Genomic DNA, 22524 nt, shown 5'->3' on the forward strand with positions numbered 1-22524 from the left:
GCAATTTGATCGCATGGGCGTAGCTTTGTTTCCTGGAGGGCTACGACGAGCGGACGGTGCAAGCGGAGCAGCAACTTAAAGTCCTCTCGGTTGGAGCGAATGCTGCGAATATTCCAGTGAATAAGTGCCATCGTAAGAAGAAAAGGAAGACGAAAGAAGGGGTCACCTCGAAGGCCGCTGAGGGCCTGGCTTCGAGCGAGCACTGCCGCCGCTATCAGTAGGCGGACAGTCATCATCCATGGGGTCTATAGGTTCATCGGCCATCTTGAGAAGATGGCCGGGAGGGGGAGCTTCCTCCGCCGGTGAACGGCCAGATGTTCGGCTATCAGCGGTGCAGCCATGCGAAACGGATGACGGCCTGGGGCGGCAACCGCTGGGTGGCGCAGGAGAAGAAATGCGCCGTGGCAGAGAAGGAGAACTGTGCTTCCTATGAGCCTTCTTGGAAGGACGTTTGGTGGAAGTACCGGTCGAAGGCTGGGAGGTCGAGGTACGTAGGAAGTCTGCACGGGACGGTTCCTTCTTGAAGGCCCGTGCATCGGACTTCTGGGTCTTCGTCTTGACAGAAGCTGATGAAGGTGCTTGTGTCTGAGGGGTGACGGGAGGAAGAGGACACGTTGACCGGGCGATCTTAGCACTGGCCGAACGGACGACCGTGGTGCTGAAGGTCAGATCGCATGTCTGGGTTGCCACCTCCCTGGTAGTCGGAGGAGAGGCGAGGACAGTACTGTATTTCCCCGCTGGGAGCAGCGTGGGCTTCCTACTAGCCAATAGCTTGCGAGCAGCCGAGGTGGACACTCTCTCTTTGACCCGAATTTCTTGGATGCAGCGTTCTTCCTTATGGACAGGACAGTCGCGGGAGGATGCGGCATGGTCACCCTGACAGTTCACACAACGAGGAGACGGAGGTGGACAGTCACCCTCATGGGCATCCCTGCCACAAGTGACACATTTAGCCGCATTGGAACAAGACTGTCGAGTGTGATTGAAACGCTGACACTGGTAGCAGCGCGTAGGTGTCGGGACATAGGAGCGAACAGAAATAACCTCGTAGCCCGCCTTGATGCGCGATGGCAGTTTAACACTATCGAAGGTCAAGAAAAGTGTCCGGGTCGGTACAAGGTCATTGTTGACATTTTTCACGACCCTATGGACAGCAGTCACGCCCTGCTCAGCGAGGAAGGATTGAATCTCCTCGTCAGTCAATCCGTCGAGGAAGCTAGTATAGACCACACCACGAGACAAATTCAAAGTTCGGTGAGCCTCCACCCGCACAGGGAACGTGTACAGGAGTGTGGCCCGAAGCAGTTTTTGTGCCTGAAAGGTGCTCTCAGTTTCTAGTAATAAGGTACCGTTACGCAACCTGGTACAAGATTTGACAGATCCGGCAATGGCATCTACACCCTTCTGGATAACGAAAGGGTTGACAGAGGAAAAATCCTTTGCGTCCTCAGATCGAGAAACGACGAGGAACTGTGGGGCAGGCGGTAGTACTTTTGTCACTGGTGGCTGGTCACGTTTCCGTTTTTGGGCAGAAGTCGAGACAGATGGAGTGAAATCCATTGCGGAGGAATCCCCCATGATTGCCAGCGTCTCCGATGGCGCACTCCTTCCTTGTGGGGACCCTCTCAGAGGGCACTCCCGCCTTAGGTGAATGTTTACACCTCAGGTCACACCTCCCGAGAAACAGACGGAGGGACCAATCGGCATGGTCAGAAGGTATCAGCTCAGGCAATCACCCCTCCCCGGGCCTGGCCTTTATCAGGGGGTACGCGCGTGCCTTACATGTCTACCCAGGGCGGGGAATTACGCGTTACCCCGTCACCGGCTACACGTGCCAACGCGTGGGTCGGCCTTCAGGCACGCACAGGGAGGAAGGAAGAAGAGGAAAAAGAAGAGAGAGAGGGAGAGAGAGGACAGACTGTCTCAAACGCCGAGGCGGAGACCAGAGAAGGCAAGGAGAAGAAGGTAATGAGAAGGCAAGGAGAAGAAGGCAATGAGAAGAAGGCAATGAGAAGGTAAGGAGAACCAAGGAGAAGAAGGCAATGAGAAGGCAAGGAGAAGAAGACAAGGGAAAGAGTAAGGAAGACAGTGAGGTGGAAAAGAGCAAAGAAAGGAACCAACCAAAGGAAGGAAGAAACGAGAAGTGAAAAAGCAAAGTGACCGCAAATAGAGGTCGTGGAACCGTCCGTCTCCGGACGCAGGCGCTAATGACCCCCTTGAGGGGGTGGGACTCCTTTTAGTCGCCTCTTACGACAGGCAGGAATACCTCGGGCCTATTCTAATCCCCGGACCCGCAGGGGGGAACATTGTTTCTTAAACTTACTTGTACTGTGTCAACGTGAAGAATACACTGTCGTTAGAATTAATCCAGTCATTACACACACACTTTGAGAGGATTATGACCATAGTTTCACAACATGATACCTACATCTACATCTATACTCTGCAAACCAACGTGCAGTGCATGGCAGATGGTAGGTCCCACTGTACCAGTTATCAGGGTTTTCCCCATTCCATTCACATATGTAATGCAGGAAGAATGATTATTAAAATGCCTCAGTGCATTTTATAATTAATCTGATCTTGTGATACATATGTGAGTGGAATAGGAAAAACCCTAATAAAAGGTACACTCACACTACTTCACTCATTCCCTACAGGAGCTATATGTAAAAAAGCACTCCGTCTTCAGGCCACAAGTGGCCCATCGGGACCATCAGACCGCCGTATCATCCTCAGTTGAGGATGCGGATAGGAGGGGCGTGTGGTCAGCACACCGCTCTCCCGGTCGTTATGATGGTTTTCTTTGACCAGAGACGCTACTATTCAGTCGAGTAGCTCCTCAATTGGCATCATGAGGCTGAGTGCACCCCGAAAAATGGCAACGGTTGCAGTATATTCCTAGAGTTACATTTACAGCTGGTTCCTGAAACTTTCTAAGTAGGCTCTTGGGATTGTTAGTGTCTATCTCCAAGAGTCACCCAATTCAGTTTCTTCAGCATCACTGTAACACTGCCCCATGGGTCAAACAAACCTGTGATCATTTGTGCTGCCCTTCTCTGTAGACATTCAATATCCTTTGTTAGACCTATCTGGTATGGGTCCACACACTTAAGCAATATTCTAGAATGGGTTGCATGAGTGATTTGTAAGCAATCTCCTTCACAGACTGATTGTATTTCCATAGTATTCTACCAATAAACTGAAGTCTACCACCTGTTTCACCAACAACTGAGCCTGTGTGGTAATTCAATTTCATATCCCTAAAACGTGTTACACTCGGGTATCTGTATGAGTTGACCAATTGCAACTGTGACTCATGTCCCTGGAGGAATGGTCAATATTCAGGGATATGACAGGAATGTTCATTTGAAGCAAAAAACTTTATATGGACATTTGCCCTATTCTGAACAGTTTCTGAGATAGGACATATTTAATGTACATTTGTTTTTGGGTTAATGGTGCATGCACGTCTTACCCACTCTACCTCTGACATTTTATTCTGGCAAACTTACCTTATTGCTTTCAACTTCAGGATGTATTTCTGCCATTAAACTAGCCCACTGAATGAGCAGCTGTGCATGGTGTGTTGTGAGTGAAGTAGCGCGAGTGTACCAATTATTAGGATTTTTCCTCCATGTATGGAGTGTAGCTTCCTACACTCATTATTACACTTCATTATTAAAATGCCTTCATGCATGATGTAATAATCTGATCACGATCCCTTCAGGAGTGATATGTAAGGTGTTGCAGCTGAAGTTTCAAATCTCACATTTAAGAAATCATTCATGCAAGAGACAAAAATCAAACAATGGAAAATCCAGGATGAAATGTAACAACAATTCATGAAAAAGAATCGTACACACATACCATCATTTGAGCATCAAATAGATGTACTACTGTATGGAAATCTTAGTAATAAGTATCCATAGCTTAGTAATGAGCAACACTAGCACAGAGAAACAACTAAAAGAGTTGAAAACAATTAGGTCACCTAGTCCGGATGGACTCCTAATTCAGTTTTACAAAGAGTACCCTATGGCATTGTACCCTTACCTAGCCTGCATTTATCATAAATCTGTTGCCCAGTGAAATGTTCCAAGAAGTTGAGTGAGTGCAGAATGATACAAAATAACTTAGGCAAAAATTTTTGTTGGTGTGATGAATGGCAGCTAGCTCTAAATGTGAAAAAATCTAAGTCAATGTAGATGAGTAGGAAAAACAAACCCTTAACAATCGGACACAGCATTAGTAGTGACCTGCCTGACACAGTCACACCATACAAAAATCTGGGCATAACTCTCCGAAGTGATATGAAATGGAATGAGTATGTGAGAATTGTGGTAGGAGGTGAATGGTCAAATCCGGTTTATTGGGCAAGTGTAGTTCATCTGTAAAGGAGACCACATATAGGACATTAGTGCTACCTAATCTTGACTACTGCTCAAGTGTTTGGGATCTGTATCAGGCTGGATTAAAGAAAAACAGCAAAGCAAAACAGAGGCAGGCTGCTACATTTGTCACTAATAGGTTTGAACAACATGCAAGTGTTATGGAGATGCTTCCGGAAATCAAATGGGATTCCCTTGGGATAAGGTCATGTTCTTTTCGAGGAACACTATTGACAAAATCTAGAAATCTAGAGAACCAGCATTTGAAGCAGACTACAGAAAGATTCTATTGCCATCAACATACATTTCAACTGATGGCAACAAAGAGAAGACAGGGGAAATTAGGGCCCATATAGAGGCTTATAGACAGTCAGTTTTCCCTCCACATTTGCGAGTAGAACAGGAAAGGAAAAGTCCATACTGGTACAGAGTACCCTCTGCCACGCACCATATGGTGGCTTGTGGAGTATGTATGTTGATGTAGATTGAGAGTGTATCTCAGAGGAGGATTGGTTAACTGTGTCCGTACACTCACTGACAAAGAACTGGCAGATATGGTGTATGTTTACGCCTTCTGCAATGATAGTGCTGCTGCTGCTGTCACAGAAAATCATTGGTGCTTTGTGGTACATCGAATTCCAGAGTGTAGCACGTTTACCACTGCAGGAAACATGTATTCTTCCAAGTACCCATTCTTCTGAACATGTAGTTCAATGACCTGTGCACATTGCTGAAATGTTACGCTTAGTCCTAATACCAACACACGGCGACATTCTGCACGTATCAACGTCCACAAAAATGTGAACTGCCAACATTAGTTGCAGAAAACTTGTACCCACTTCACATACAGCATCTCCACAATCTTCACATTGCTTACAATATCAAATGACTTTGATTCAGTCACTGGTTAAATGACAGTCACCATATGCTTCCATTAACACTATTCACTGACTAAAACCACTTTACACAAAATGAAATCAACAACACACATAATAATCATCAAATGTTGCAAGAACATGCCTACGTTACAGTGGAAACTAATTTCCAAGTTCATTTTCCAATTGAAGTTTGCTGCGGCATGACTGGTAACATGCTTATAGGTCAAGTCATTTTAGAAAAGCAAATGACGGGACCAAATTACTTGCTTTATTTGGAAAATTCCTTCGCTGAACGCCTTGAGGATGATCCTTTGGACACGTGGACTGTTACATACTTGCAGTATGACGGCGTGCCTCCACATTTTAGCACACATGTGAGAAAACATCTCAACTGCACTTACCCGTATCACTGGATTGGCTATGGTAGTACAGTTAACTGGCTCTTGTGTATGGGGTTGGAAGAAGTCTGGGGTGTTCATATGAAAAGTAGATACATGTGAGGAACTGCTCAGTTGCACCACACATGTTGCTTTCCTCATTAGTGAATGCGCAGACACTAAGACAAGCAGCACATTTTCACCCAGCTGAAGTTGATGTTGAGATATTCAAACATTTATTGTGAAATGTACAGTAGTTAAAATGTGATATGTATGGTAATGCTTAGAGGTGAATGTGTTAAAAATATGTATTTTTCAATTGATACTTTGTACAATGCATCTTGTAATGCTTACTAACTGTTGTACATGTGTAAACTTGACAATGTACTGAATAACACAGAGAAATAAACAACAATGTGCATTAAATGCATTCTCCTTGGGAACAGCATTGCCTATTCCATGACACGTACGCGCATGGGCACTAATTTTTGTGCCACTTCCACTATTTAAATAAAACCAAAATTTATTAGATTGGGAGAGTTTATGCAAAAGGATTTCTTTGTGGCACATACTGTGTACTGTCCTTTTTGGAGTCATACGCATTTGGATTTCTTTGTGGCACATACTGTGTACTGTCCTTTTTGGAGTCATACGCATTTTGATTTTTCTTTGTGGCACATACTGTGTACTGTCCTTTTTGGAGTCATACGCATTTTGATTAACATCTTATTTATCGCCCCTCTTTAGCTACAATAGCTTTTCATGCTACAGCTACTGGACAAGTCAGTATGCTGTTGATGCATACTGGATTTACATAATTAATTCCGTGAATAACTACATGAATTAAACATCTAGTATAATTCTGAACCTTGTACAAAACTCGGGTTTGTTTATTTAAATAAATTAGATGGGATAACAAACTGGACAATGGAACTCTACTTTTTATATAAATTTATTCAGTAACTGAACAGAAACACAGGCATTGTAAATATTGCTGTAAGAACATTTTAGAGTTCGAATCTCTGATTGGCTCAAGAAGTTCATTAAAATGTTTCAAGCCGCTGTGAACTGTTCAATTCTGGATGGGTTAAATTGTAACACAGATCTTATGAAGATTTTTGTTAAATATTGTTTTATGATTGTGAGAATCACAATTACTTTGCAACATTTTTTCTTTATCAATTACATTTGTTTTAAATCCTATAAGTGTTTCTCTGAAGTCAACACATACTAGGTGAAGTGTATTATTTGCTGTAAAGCCAGTTTTACACGAATCCCTCATTTTAGTTCCACTTACTATTGTAATGGATCTCTTTTGTGTTCTGAATGTACTGAGTGATGACAGAGAAATTTCCCAGAACATTATTCCATCATTTATTTGAACTGAATGTAATAAATTACAAATTTGTACCTGGTGCAGGATTTCAGAGTTCTTAAGTCATAAAATCCTCTCCTTAGTTTACCGTAACATATACAGTGTTTAAGCCAGTTTAGGTCATATACCTGAGCATTTTGTTTCAGCATTACTTAACACCTATTCATCTTGTTGGAACCAGCATGTTTATATGCATTACTCTTTTGATGAGAATGAAAATTCATGCTTACAAAAGGATCTGTACAAACTAATTATTCTACTACATAGAAATACTTCAGGTGCTCGGTCAGCTATTCATTTGAACTCTTGAACTCAGGCTACCTTTTCTCTAATCATTGCCTGAATAAAGGAACACTGCCTGAAGAGTGAGGCCACCTCCTCTATTTCCACCCAACCCCCTATTAAGGCCAGTGTATCTTTGTGATAATTGTTGCTACAACTGCATCAAGGTTATTGATCCTCATAAGGTTAAAGTCTGACCATCACCAATAACCAAATACATTTTGGTCATTGTTGGGATTCCAAATTAAGTGTTTGCAGCAAGTTTAGTCTAATCTGCCATTTATGACGAAACTGTATTTATGTCTAGCATAGAAACAGACAACAGATAAACTGAGGTTATCTCTCATATTTGCAGTTACTTCTCCAGATGAGTCTCATGGTCAGTCTAAGATTCTAATACCAGCTTTCAGGATATCCTTTAATTTTGTTCAAGCCGTTCCTACCCAGTAAACACTCTAGCACAGGGTGGAGCAGAGGAGACGCATGTTTTTTACTATTGAATGACTGGGACACTGTTTGATAAAAACAACAAAAACAAATATTAAGTGATAGATTTTTTAATGCAGTTTTGAAATATACATACTTTAATTAGGTTCAAAAATAATGTCTTGAACATGATGTCCTTCTTGCTGGATACAAATTTGGATCCTCTCCCGAAAGTTACGCGTGGCTCTCTCCAACATTTTATTCAGCACGGCTTCAATTTCCTGACAAATGGAATTCTTCAGGTCATCGATTGTGCAAGGCTTGTTCATGTAGACTTTTGATTTTAAATATCCCCACAAAAAGAAGTCACATATTGACAAATCGGGTGAGCGAGGGGGCCAGTAAACATTACCATATCTCGAAATAACATGTCCTGGGAACATTTGTCGAACCACTTCCATGGATGCTCTCACCGTGTGAGCTGTGGCACCGTCCTGCTGAAACCATATTTCTCTCATGTTCACTTGACACCTTTCAAGTTTTGGATGAAGAAAGTTGTTTAACATTTTAACGTAGCACACTGATGTCACAGTAACTGCAGTTCCTTCTTCTTCCAAAAAAATAGGATCCAACAATCCCCATCTTTGAAATGCAGCACCACACTGTTACTTTTAAACTGTGGAGAGGTCTTTGGTGTAATTCATGTGGGTTCTCCGGCGCTCAATACCAACAATTTTGAACATTGACATAAGCATCTACATGAAAATGTGCTTCAACACTCATGAAGACTGTAGCATCTGCATCTTCTGTACAAGTTTCGTCCATTACGTGACAAAACTGCCTGTGCTGCACAAAATCCCCTTCACTAAGCTGCTGGGTGATCATTTCCTTGTACGGGTGAAACTTAAGATCATCAGGTAAGATGCAGTGAAGCGAACAATGTGATATACCCAGAGCTACAGCCTGTCGTCCAGCCGATTGTTTCGCGCTAGCAAGAACTGCCGTTCTCACTCGGTCGACATTTTCCAGAGTACGAACTGAACGAGGAAGACCAGGTGGTTTCTTTTTCAGCACAGATCCAGTACTTCTAAATGCTGCATCCCATTGGAGTACAGTATTTCAATCAGGCACTGCACCTTGAAGTCCAACTCTAAAATTTAGATGGAGAAGATGCTGTACTGTGACTACGGAATCATTGTTTTTAAAGTACTGCTCGACAATGAACACAAGATGCTCTACGCTCCAACGTTCCATAGCGACTGAAACTGCATTGTATGGGCAGTCTGCCAACATTCGTTCAAGGTCAATACCCCCTCTCATCGCCGCGTACCAGCAGTTCAAAAAACATGCATTTCCTCTGCTCCATCCTGTATGTACCACCGATCTTATCACTATTACTCTCTGGTTTTAGCCACCTTGTAATATGAGTATTGCACAAGCCCATCTGCTTTTCAGTAGAACATGAAACTGTTTTTCAGATACTTTTGGAGCATGTCCTGCAGTCTGACATTATTTTAGTACTCTCTGAAACTGTGTTTATCCTAACTAGATCAGATATTACGTCATCTAAATAATCTTTCTGTGCATTTCACGCAAACATATGTGCACTGGTACTGTTATCTCATGTCTAATAAATATATGAACTATTTATATGAACTCTACATCTTTCTTCTCTCTGGGACATGACGTCTCAAACAGCACAATCACTCAAATACAGTCTATAAAGAGCAGAACACTGACGGCAAACAGAAGCAGAGCCACACAGTATGGACTTGGGCTAAAAAATCTTGGGGTATGAATCAAGAGCTCTAACTCAGAGGACAAGTTTATTTAATGGTTGAAATCTACTACCACATGTGTTGCAAAACCTTCCAGTCTTGCCACCAAAAATGTGGAACTACTTAAAAAGACCAACCTCAATCTATTTTCATAATCAGTCAATGACTTAAAGCACATTTCCAGACAGACTTCAATATGGTATAGTAACACCCATTTATAAAACTACAGGTAAATATATCACCTCTAATTACAGATGCAATGCACAACAATGTACTTGTTACAAATATGAGTGAATAAGTTAGTGGAATTTTCTTAACTGGAGACCAGAGATGAATTGCAGGGCACCTGATAAGGAATATTAGGCTACAGGCACTTACGGTGTCGGCGGCTCTTATGTGATGTTAGCAATGCATTGACATTGGTCATAGCCAATCAGGTGATTATTAATTTTAAAGTCTGTTACAGATTTTTTTATTTATTTGGTGACTAAACAAAAACTAGATATTCTGACAGATTGACCTGTTAGGTAGAAATATGGCAATCTGGTTGTGAGTAGCCAAAGCCAATGAATGTGAATGGAAGAAAACTTAATATGCTGACACAATGACCTGTAGTGTAGCTCAAGTCCTAGGTTAGATTGGAATGTGGTAATTTGCTTATGCGCTGGTGAATCCAACAAATCTCAACAAAGAAAAAAAGGATTGCTTTAACAGTTATAGCAGTACCCTACTTGTATGTCTCATTTCCAATTTTGCCAAACATCATGACGATGTTAAATTCTAATCTAATAGAAGAACATACCAGCTAACATAATTTACAAATTCTAGGAACTTATGGATGAGTATTCCGATCAGCTACCGACTAAGGGGGTCAAGAAGGGACGTTGAACAGATGTGCAGAACTATATACCTATATCTCTAACGTCGATCAGCTGTAGAATTTTGGAACACGTATTATGTTCGAGTATAATGACTTTTCTGGAGACTAGAAATCTACTCTGTAGGAATCAGCATGGGTTTCGAAAAAGACGGTCGTGTGAAACCCAGCTCGCACTATTCGTCTACAAGACTCAGAGGGCCATAGACACAGGTTCACAGGTAGATGCCGTGTTTCTTGACTTCCGCAAGGCGTTCGATACAGTTCCCCACAGTTGTTTAATGAACAAAGTAAGAGCATATGGACTATCAGACCAATTGTGTGATTGGTTTGAAGAGTTCCTAGATAACAGAACACAGCATGTCATTCTCAATGGAGAGAAGTCTTCCGAAGTAAGAGTGATTTCAGGTGTGCCGCAGGGGAGTGTCATAGGACCGTTGCTATTCACAATATACATAAATGATCTTGTGGATGACATCGGAAGTTCACTGAGGCTTTTTGCAGATGATGCTGTGGTGTATCGAGAGGTTGTAACAATGGAAAATTGCACTGAAATGCAAGAGGATCTGCAGCGAATTGACGCATGGTGCAGGGAATGGCAATTGAATCTCAATGTAGACAAGTGTAATGTGCTGCGAATACATAGAAAGATAGATCCCTTATAATTTAGCTACAAAATAGCAGGTCAGCAACTGGAAGCAGTTAATTCCATAAATTATCTGGGAGTATGCATTAGGAGTGATTTAAAATGGAATGATCATATAAAGTTGATCGTCGGTAAAGCATATGCCACACTGAGATTCATTGGAAGAATCCTACGGAAATGCAATCCGAAAACAAAAGACGTAGGTTACAGTACGCTTGTTCACCCACTGCTTGAATACTGCTCAGCAGTGTGGGATCCGTTCCAGATAGGGTTGATAGAAGAGAGAGAGAAGATCCAACGGAGAGCAGCGCGCTTCGTTACAGGATCATTTAGTAATCACGAAAGCGTTACGGAGATGATAGATAAACTCCAGTGGAAGACTCTGCAGGAGAGACGCTCAGTAGCTCGGTATGGGCTTTTGTTAAAGTTTCGAGAGCATACCTTCACCAAAGAGTCAAGCAGTATATTACTCCCTCCTACATATATCTCGCGAAGAGACCATGAGGATAAAATCAGAGAGATTAGAGCCCACACAGAAGCATATCGACAATCCTTCTTTCCACGAACAATACGAGACTGGAATAGAAGGGAGAACCGATAGAGGTACTCAGGGTACCCTCTGCCACACACCATCAGGTGACTTGCGGAATATGGATGTAGATGTAGACTACCAACTCATGATTCGTCACATTCATTTCTCATAGTTCAACATACGAGTTGTTACGAACTTGTCTTGGAGCATAACAACTGTTGACACCATATTAGTGTTAAACATGTAAGAATCAGCATGTACACAGTGAGTAGGATTCACTGAACTGGGTGCAGTGGTGAGTTATGCAGCAAATTACACTGCAGACCACCAAACATAAGTTTGTTTGTTCTGCTTGGACATTTGGAAGTGCCAGTTGCAAATATTGGACCTGTGCCTGCACTGCTGTGTCTTTTGAGTGTCGGTGTAACCAATATTTGATGCCCCATGATATTTTGAAGGAATTTTTGATGGTAAGCATGATTTGCCTTACAGCAGTGACAAGATACCTTATTTCTGAAATCCAATGACTAAATGTATCACATTACCTCACTTCTACACCCACCACCAGCCACCTGGAGCATAGCTCAATTTGACAGGTCATTTGATTATCTAGAATAGTGTAGAGTTTTATGCAGTATAATAGTGTACTGATCCCTTCAGTCTATGCTGTTCCAACACACACACACACACACACACACACACACACACAAAGCATGCATGTGTGACGCCCCCCCCCCCCCCCGCCACACACACACACACACACACACACACTCACAATTTTAACCCTACAACCACCAGGCACAGGCAAAAACTGCCCACACATTCTCCTTTATGACCTCGAATGTAAGTTTTACCGTACCTTGTTGAGAGTCTAATTGATGATTTCATCTTCATAGTTGATTACAAACCATTATTAACAGCAGTCTGTCACAATAGAGCAAACACCTTTCTTGTAAAGTGGATTTTCTAAAATGAGTTACAGGAGCTTGAATGACGCAGAAATTTTTGCTGAACTTTTAGTGGACAACAAATTGCCAGATTTCAGTGATTTTGAGTTGGATCACACAGAAGTCGAAGAGAATTCAACAATTAAGAAACAAACCATGAAGGTAATGCTTGACAAATATGTTACACAAGTTCTGGTACAGTGTCTCTTGCAGAAGCTCCAAGGCATTGTAAAAGGGATTTTGACAACATAGTCGGTGTACATCAGGGAATTACTACTGCTGGGAAAGTAACAAGTATATGTGAATCATTCAAGAAATTTTCCACTCCTGAAATAGTACAGAAAATTGTTGACATGCAAATGAAGAAGCTGACACGAAAAATGCGTATCTCCTGTTAGAGTTTTCGAAATATATGCTTTGATGGGAATTTTAATTCTAATGGGAATTTACAAGAACACTAATATTTTGGTATCTGACTTATGGTCAAATTTACTGAGAAGTGCCATATATAGACCAACTATGGGTGGTTGGTTGGTTGGTTTGGGGAAGGAGACCAGACAGCGTGGTCATCGGTCTCATCGGATTAGGGAAGGAAGTCGGCCGTGCCCTTTCAGAGGAACCATCCCGGCATTTGCCTGGAGTGATTTAGGGAAATCATGGAAAACCCAAATCAGGATGGCCGGACGCGGGATTGAACCGTCGTCCTTCCGAATGCGAGTCCAGTGTCTAACCACTGCGCCACCTCGCTCGGTACCAACTATGTGTAAGACAACTATTGAAAATTCATTGCTTTCATGATAAAGGTATCAGGGCAGACAGACATGTAGGTGCCAAATTTGCGCCACTGCGTCACGTATTTGAAGAACTGAATGGAATATTTCCAAAGTAATTCAGAACTTGATCTCGCACTATAACTGATGAAATGCTATGTCTTTCCAAAGGTCGTTGTCCTTTTCAAATTTTCTTCACAGACAAACCTGGAATTCTTAGTCGTGTAACTTAACAATACATAACAAAAATGGAAGTGTATGCTGGAAAAGACATTTGACCTTCCTGTGAACAACACCCTCTTGAGATTGTGAAGAGATTGATGGACACCCTCTTGAGATTGTGAAGAGATTGATGGAGCCAATAAAGAATACAGGCTACAATATCACAACTGACTGTTTTTATACTTCTGAGGAATTGGTGGACATTCTGTATGAAGATTACAAACTTACATTGCTTGGGGCCTTTCAACAGAAAACACATACCACAGAAACTTATGACGACAGCAGGTAGAGAGCTGTATTCCTCCAAATTTGCATTACAGTTCCATCTACTCAGAAGCCTTCAGTAACAATTGTCTCCTACATCACAAAGAAAAAATAAATAAATCTGTTGATGATGTCAAGACAACATCATGATGCAGAAGTAGAAGTAGAAACACCAAAAAAGAAAACCCATGTAAACCTATACTTTAATCCCACAAAGGGTGGATGGGTGCCTTAGATGAAATGGCTAGGATATACACTACAAAAAGGGGTCGAGAAGATGGCCACTGTCAATATCCTAAAGCCTACTTGATACAGTGGCAGTAAACTCATATACACTGTTCAAGACCAATGTGCCTAAGTGGAATTAAGGGAATTCAAATACCAGAAAATTGTATCTTCATGAACTGGGCCCTGAACTTTTGAAATCATATGCAGAACAGCAATCCAGGGACGTGAAGGGACTAAAGTTGCTTATCAATTGCATGACGGGAGAGATCCTTGGAAAGAAACTAGAGGTAACCAAAATTGCTGCAAATGAGAAACCAAGAAGGAAAGCAAGATGCTACATATGCTGGAAGAACGCAAGTAACCAGACAGCCAGAGACATAATCACGAAAACCCAGTTAACATGTCGAAGCTGTGGTCTCCATCTGAGTCATTCAGAATCAATCATTTTGTGTGCAGGATGTAAATGTCATCTGTCAATGACAGTATTCGAGTGAAAAGTGTTTTTTGAAAGTTTTCGATGTACCATAACCTATATTTGTATAAGCCTTTTTATTTCTGTTTTTTAAACTTTCCATCAAGAAGAAAACTGTATTATTCAGTTACTAGATCAAAGAGTGCAGAGAAACTTTGGACAGCCTGTGTATTCAAGTACAAACTTTACGTGTCTAGTTTACAAAAACTTTCATTGTCCAAGATTTGACCACTGTTCAAGGCTTAGGGTCAATGGAACTTTCCAATTCCACCTGTCTGCTTTGATCCATGACATAAGGGTGTTCTCAATTTTGTACTTTTCATTGGTGTTTTGGTATAGTCAGCTGTGGTTGACCTATGTAGGTCAAGGGAAGTGTCTGATTCCTGTACATTTTGTTGGTGTAGAGGAATGTTGTAATCTTTTTTTGTTCGTCATTTTGTGTTTTGGGATCGTGATGTGTTTCCTTTACTATTATATTTAGCTAGTCCCCACCCTAAAACCCCCCAATCAATTTCCCACAGTTGTCCCATTGGTTTGATTGTATTTTTGGGAGGCAGATGTTATTGTCCTATTTATATGTATTTTCATGTTCGTTGACGTGTGTGACATCGTAGGTGCCATATTGGAGATGCTTAGAATAGCCATTTCCGCAGAATTGATATTGTCATGGGTCAAAGCAGATGAGTGGAATCTGACACTTCTGTAATCCACTTGCTTGTTATATTCACCCTATGTGTTCAAAATACTTACCTTTTTGTTTATATTGTCACTATTCTCTCCCCCACCCCCGCATGAACCATGGACCTTGCCGTTGGTGGGAAGCTTGCGTGCCTATGTGATACAGATAGCCGTTCCGTAGGTGCAACCACAATGGAGGGGTATCTGTTCAGAGGCCAGACAAATGTGTGGTTTCTGAAGAGGGGCAGCAGCCTTTTCAGTAGCTGCAGGGGGCAACAGTCTGGATGATTGACTGATCTGACTTTGTAACACTAACTAAAACGGCCTTGCTGTGCTGGTACTGCGAACAGCTGAAAGCAATGGGAAACTACAGCCGTAATTTCACCGATGGCATGCAGGTTTATTGTATGATTAAATTATGATGGCATCCTCTTGGGTAAAATATTCTGGAGGTAAAATAGTCCCCCATTTGGATCCCTGGGCATGGACTACTCAAGAGGACATCGTTATCAGGTGAAAGAAAACTGACGTTCTACAGATCGGAGTGTGGAATGTCAGATCCCTTAATCAGGCAAGTAGGTTAGAAAATTTAAAAAGGGAAATGGATAGGTTAAAGTTAGATATAGTCGGAATTAATGAAGTTCGGTGACAGGAGGAACAAGACTTTTGGTCAGGTGAATACAGGGTTTTAAATACAAAATCAAATAGGGGTATTGCAGGAGTAGGTTTAATAATGAATAAAAAAATAGGAGTGCAGGTAAGCTACTACAAACAGCATAGTGAACGCATTATTGTGGCCAAGATAGACATGAAGCCCACGCCTACTACAGTAGTAAAAGTTTATATGCCAACTAGCTCTGCAGATGGCAAAGAAATTCCTGAAATGTACGATAAGATAAAAGAAATTATTCAAATATTGAAAGGAGACGAAAATTTAATAGTCATGGGTAACTGGAATTCGATAATAGGAAAAGAGAGCGAAGGAAACGTAGTAGGTGAATATGGATTGGGGGTAAGAAATGAAATAGGAAGCCACCTGGTGGAATTTTGCACAGAGCATAACTTAATCATAGCTAACACTTGCTTCGAGGATCATGAAAGACGGTTGTATACATGGAAGAAGCCTGGAGATACTAGAAGGTATCAGATTGATTATAATGGTAAGACACAGACTTAAGAAACAGATTTTAAATTGTAAGACATTTCCAGGGGCAGATGTGGACTCTGACCACAATCTATTGGTTATGAACTGTAGATTAAAACTGAAGAAACTGCAAAAAGGTGGGAATTTAAGGAGATGGGACCTCAGTAAACTGAAAGAACCAGAAGTTGTACAGAGTTTCAGGGAGAGTGTAAGGGAACAATTGACAGGAATGGGGGAAAGAAATACAGTAGAAGAAGAATGGGTAGTTTTGAGGGATGAAGTAGTGAAGGCAGCATAGGATCAGGTAGGTAAAAGGACGAGGGCTAGTAGAAATCCTTGGGTAACAGAAGAAATATTGAATTTAATTGATGAAAGGAGAAAATATAAAAATGCAGTAAATGAAGCAGGAAAAAAGGAATACAAACGTCTCAAAAATAAGACTGACAGGGAGTGCAAAATTGCTAAGCAGGGATGGGTAGAGGACAAATGTAAGGATGTAGAGGCATATATCACTAGGATAAGATAGATACTGCCTACAGGAAAATTAAAGAGACCTTTGGAGAAAAGAGAACCACTTGTATGAATATCAAGAGCTCAGATGGAAACCCAGTTCTAAGCAAAGAAAGGAAAGCAGAAAGGTGGAGTGAGTATATAGAGGGTCTATACAAGGGCGATGTTCTTGAGGACAATATTATGGAAATGGAAGACGATGTAGATGAAATGGAAGATTTGATACTGCGCAAAGAGTTTGGAACAGCACTGAAAGAGAGCCGAAACAAGGTCCTGGGAGTAGACAATGTTCCATTACAACTACTGACAGCCTTGGGAGAGCCAAGTCTAACAAAACTCTACCATCTGGTGAGCAAGTTAAATGAGACAGGCGAAATAGCCTCGGACTTCAAGAAGAATATAATAATTCCAATCCCAAAGAAAGCAGGTGCTGACAGATGTGAAAATTACCGAACTATCAGTTTAATAAGTCACAGCTGCAAAATACTAAAGTGAATTCTTTACAGACGAATGGAAAAACTGGTAGAAGCCGACCTTGGGGACGATCAGTTTATATTCCGTACAAATGTTGGAACATGTGAGGCAATACTGACCCTACGACTTATCTTAGAGAATAGATTAAGGAAAGGCAAACCTACGTTTCTAGCATTTGTAGACTTAGAGAAAGATTTTGACAATGTTGATTGGAATACTCTCTTTCAAATTCTGAAGGTGGCAGGTATAAAATACAGGGAGCGAAAGGCTATTTACAATTTGTACAGAAACCAGATGGCAGTTATAAGAGTCGAGGGGCATGAAAGGGAAGCAGTGGTTGGGAAGGGAGTGAGACAGGGTTGTAACCTCTCACCGGTGTTATTCAATCTGTATATTGAGCAAGCAGTAAAGGAAACAAAAGAAAAATTCCGAGTAGGTACTAAAATCCATGGAGAAGAAATAAAAACTTTAAGGTTTGCCGATGACATTGTAATTCTGTAAGAGACAGCAAAGGACTTGGAAGAGCAGCTGAACGTAATGGACAGTGTCTTGAAAGGAGGATACACGATGAACATCAACAAAAGAAAAATGAGGATAATGGAATGTAGTTGAATTAATAGTTGAATTAAGTTTGGTGATGCTGGGGGAATTAGATTAGGAAATAAGACACTTAAAGTAGTAAAGGAATTTTGCTATTTGGGGAGCAAAGTAACTGATGATGGTCGAAGTAGAGAGGATATAAAATGTATACTGGGTATGGCAAGGAAAGAGTTTCTAAAGAAGAGAAATTTGCTAAAATCGAGTATAGATTTAAGTGTCAGGAAGTCGTTTCTGAAAGTATTTGTATGGAGTGTAGCCATATATGGAAATGAAACATGGAAGATAAATAGTTTGGACACGAAGAGGATAGAAGCTTTCAAAATGTGGTGCTACAGAAGAATGCTGATGATTAGATGGGTAGATCACATAACTAATGAGGAGGTATTGAATAGAATTGGGGAGAAGAGGAGTTTATGGCACAACTTAACTAGGAGAAGGGATCGGTTTGTAGGACATGTTCTGAGGCATCGAGGGATCACCAATTTAGTATTGGGGGGCAGTGTGGAGGGTAAAAATTAGAGGGAGACCAAGAGATGAATACACTAAGCAGATACAGAAGGATGTAGGTTGCAGTCGGTACTGGGAGATGAAGAAGCTCGCAGAGGATAGAGTAGCATGGAGAGATGCATCAAACCAGTCTAAGGACTAAAGACCACAACAACAACAACAACATTCTCTGTTAAACTAATTTCACATTGGAAACCCAATTACTTAAAATAAATACATATTACAGGATTTATATCTTATTGTGAGATGGGTAAAATTTGCCCTTGGTTGCTGCTGTTGGTTGGTCACATCAGTGACACTCAAAATTTGTGTCAGTCCAGGTAACCTACTTAGTTAAATTGACTGCATATAATACTCAGGAGATTAACCCATTTCAGATTTAGGAAAATACTCCCAGCAGGTGACAGTATTAATGGAGCAGTTATGGTGTCATGTAGTGATACTGATGTGTAACTAGAGGTCACACAATTGGGGACAGTCTCTTGTCAGAGAGCAGTGCATGCTTGGTGTGGTGAGATAAGTTATGTAAAAAACAGAGGGCATGCCCTGTGGTGTCACACTGCCTCTAAAAGCCACAATTGCAGCCTGAGCACTTCATGGTTCTTCAACCTGTTCACCCAAACTACCCACACTGATCTGATGACAACTCTTGTGCTGCCAGGACTACACCTGTGGATGTTATCTGGATTAATTTTTATGTGAATTTGTTTACGGACTCGCAATTAAACCTGGTAACTGTACTAACGCGTTATGGGTTGTTACGTGTATGCAATTCTGTAGTGATTTTCATACGTTTAAAGTAAACCATGACACAGTGTTCAGCACTGATCACCTACAGAAGAATTTGCAGCCAAAGTGCCAGATTTTGAAACACTTTAGAAAAACTGAAGGTATCAAAAAATCAGGTTACTTGTTACTGGAGGTGATGTTTCTACTGCAATGATAATAAACTTAAATCCATTGCAAGAGGAAGTAAATCTGCTTTCAAAATTGTTGCGCAATGCACCATATATATGTTACAACTTGTGTCTGAATCTAGTTATTAGCTGCCAGGCACGTCTGCAGAAGTAACTGGAAAGTACAGAAAACATCTCAGTTCACAGCTAGATTTATGTATTTGGGCCATAAGACAAGAATTTCAGTGGAACTGTACACAAAGCCTTCTCTGAATGTTACTTAAAAAAGATAATTTGAAATCTCAACCACGTAGAAAATACTTGTATTTTAAATTTATTGGCAATAAAAAACTCTTGACCTCTTCGAAGGAACCTCACAAAAGAGTTCTCTGTGTGCATGAGTGCTCCGGTCACACTCATACCTACAGTGCCAAGTGCAGAAGGATGTGGAGTGGAGAAGTGAAGCGGAAAAGAAAGGATGCTGCCAGACACCACTACCGCAGTACAATTACCATGACCTGAGTCATATAAGATTTGTGTTTTTCAGTAGGGAATACAAACTGGGAAGTGCTTTAGTTTCATATATTGTTTGAAGAATGAGTTACTTTATATTTTAGTAACAATGTCTGAAGATACACAATCGTACAGTTATTGATGATGGAGTGCTATCAAAGAAGAGATAACAAGATTGGCAAGTGGCTGTAGCTATATATATGTTCACAAAACTAGATATGCAACTTTATAAACTAGGAATCCTATCACCCATTTTTTTCACAATTACTATCTCTCTCTCTCTCTCTCTCTCACACACACACACACACACACACACCAAACTAATCAGATCTAACAAAAATGTCAAATACATAAACAAAAAACCTTAATAACTCACTGACAACACTTCCACAACACACATTACCACACTAACAACCTAAGCTGAATAGCACATTAGCAAAATGACAACCAAAACTGAAATGAACCTAATCCCACGCATTGAACTCGGCACATCTGCATCCACCACCAGAGGGTACCATCAAAACCATAAAACGTCATCTGCAAACACAACCAACTCAAACTCTCCACACCATAGTGACATCACACACTACAACACCATTGCATCATGGGTGAAAGCAGATGGGTAGAATAGGATAATTCCATTGACCCAGCATACCTTTATGTACAATGGCACATATGTATATGTCTGTTATGTTACTCTCATTTTCTCAGTCTCCCCAGACTTCTGCATTCTCTTGATTTGAAGTTCTTACTTCTGTGAGGCAATCTTACATCTTTTAATCTTATTATGTGTTCATTCCAATTTGTTGATTCATATGCTTCTCCGATTCCTTTATTAATAAGTCTGTCTGATCTTATTTCATTTAGGCTACGCCTATTTATTTTTTTAAAACACTCACATTGTAAAATTACACTTGTTTTGTCTTATTTTGCAAATCCTTTCACAACAATTTCAGAAACATATTTCAAGTGATACATTTGTGGCCTGCTTCAGACTTGTAATTCACTTCCATATACTAGTGTAGGAATTGGTACTGTGTTATGAATTTTCATCTCTGTTTTGTTCTTTAAATATGTGTAGTGTCTGACATATATCCCCTAAACCTTGGCAACATTTTATCTATGGTATCAACACTGTGTATGAACTGTCACAACCTAAACAATTAAAATGATCTAAATGATTTGAAATGTGATTAAAAACAAAAACATGTGAAGAGCTATTAGAGAATATCCACAGTACCACTGCTTCTATTCAGTAAGTGAATACATAAACTTTCGGCAACGATTATTTTTCTTTATAAACATTAAATTTAAGTCACGTTCAACATCATCTAGAACAACGTTATGCATATGGTCGAAATATAGAAACAAGTAAAGGCAGTCACCTTGCAACAGCTTGCCCACCAGGCCAATAAAAAGCCCAGTATGGATCACTGAATGGTACTTGAGCTTGATCTTTGCATTTCCATAATTCGCAAGAAGGAGTAATAAGGTGGAGTGCAATTTCTGGCGTTAAATGGTCTCTAGAAACCTCTGTGTGTTGCTGTATCAGATGTCGTAATCTGCTCCCTTTCGCAGTCGTGCACAGCATGCGTCCCCTTGTAATTGGAACAGAAACAAAAAAAAAAAAAAAACTTTCATTACCCTACATGTTAGGCAACTTTCGAGTGTCTATGTATAACTTTTCATATTTTTGGTACGATACAAATCGCGCATCTCATCACCGTCATCAACAGGCAAGGAAGTATTGAAGTCCAATGCCGCGTCGATGCTGTGGAGACTTAATTGTTCTCGAAATTCCCGGTTCGATAACTTATTTAATAGGAATTCCAAGAGACAGCAAAGCGGACAAACCACACGCCAATTACAACACCGCTTACTGTCACAATAACAAAACAAGCAAATAGGAATTTACGGAATAAGTTTCACTTATAGTAGGACAAAACAAAGTTTCCGAACTTACCTTGTTACCGCTACTAACATCGTTCGAGGAAATAATGTAGTGCTAAACATTATGAAAAGATATTGTTGAAAGCTGACCTGCTGCAGACCGTGAATTCATAATAATTAGTTACAAAACTTGTTTTTTTCCGGTGCAAATAGCGCCACAGCAGAAAATTTCCTACCACAGTCTTTTCTCGAACAGCGCCAAAATTCGTCGTCAAGATGTAATCATATATTTATTCAATAGCGCCATAACGTATTATATACCCTGTATATCGCACTCTGCATTATCACTTTGCTGTGTTTGCATAATCTCTCTCATCAAGGATGTGGACGCCAACACCTATTTAATGTTTACAAAACATTGTGGTTTCTTTTTTTCTTATATAAACATCGAGGTTAGCATCGATGTTTTGAACGGCGATAGATCGCCGATGCATCGACAACAGAAGTCCAAAAACATCGACATTGTTCAACAATGGATCATTCATTCCGGTAGTGGATCCTCGTCTGAACACATGATGAGTACCGTAATTTGAAGAGTGCTTCATTTATTGCTGTCCTCGTGACTTTTGTATTTTTGAATTAGTAGGTAAGTAAAACATGAAGGTTACAATATTATCATTTACATGAAATACTCTCAACTGAATTAAGACCAGTTAATACTGGCCGTCCCGGCACCGTCACGTCACGAAACCATCAACTAAAATGGCTGTCCCCAACTGTTCTTTTCGCGGGACATGCTATTGTCGCAAGATGATTGTCAAATGTGTTGGGAGGTTGTTGCTCAAAG

The 22524-nt window shown here is 40.8% G+C and overlaps 1 protein-coding gene across 7 annotated transcripts in view; it reads right to left on the reverse strand.

Annotated features, from left to right (window-relative positions):
• LOC124794979 (electron transfer flavoprotein beta subunit lysine methyltransferase-like) overlaps positions 1-22149 on the reverse strand; it is a 62586-nt gene extending 40437 nt beyond the window's left edge. Inside the window, exons 1-3 of one of the 7 annotated variants that reach the window (XM_047258716.1) lie at positions 21914-22144; positions 21751-21830; positions 21173-21391 (exon numbers count right to left, since the gene is read on the reverse strand). In XM_047258716.1, coding sequence (XP_047114672.1) covers positions 21173-21391; positions 21751-21800 — 269 coding nt within the window. In that variant the 5' untranslated portion in view covers positions 21801-21830; positions 21914-22144. Of the gene's footprint in view, positions 1-21172; positions 21392-21750 lie in introns of all 7 variants that reach the window. The other 6 variants (XM_047258719.1, XM_047258717.1, XM_047258718.1 and 3 more) reach the window with 6 other exon arrangements.
• Between the last annotated feature and the right edge of the window lie 375 nt (positions 22150-22524).

This window comes from Schistocerca piceifrons, chromosome 4 (genome assembly GCF_021461385.2).
Source record: "Schistocerca piceifrons isolate TAMUIC-IGC-003096 chromosome 4, iqSchPice1.1, whole genome shotgun sequence".
Lineage (NCBI taxonomy): Eukaryota > Metazoa > Arthropoda > Insecta > Orthoptera > Acrididae > Schistocerca > Schistocerca piceifrons.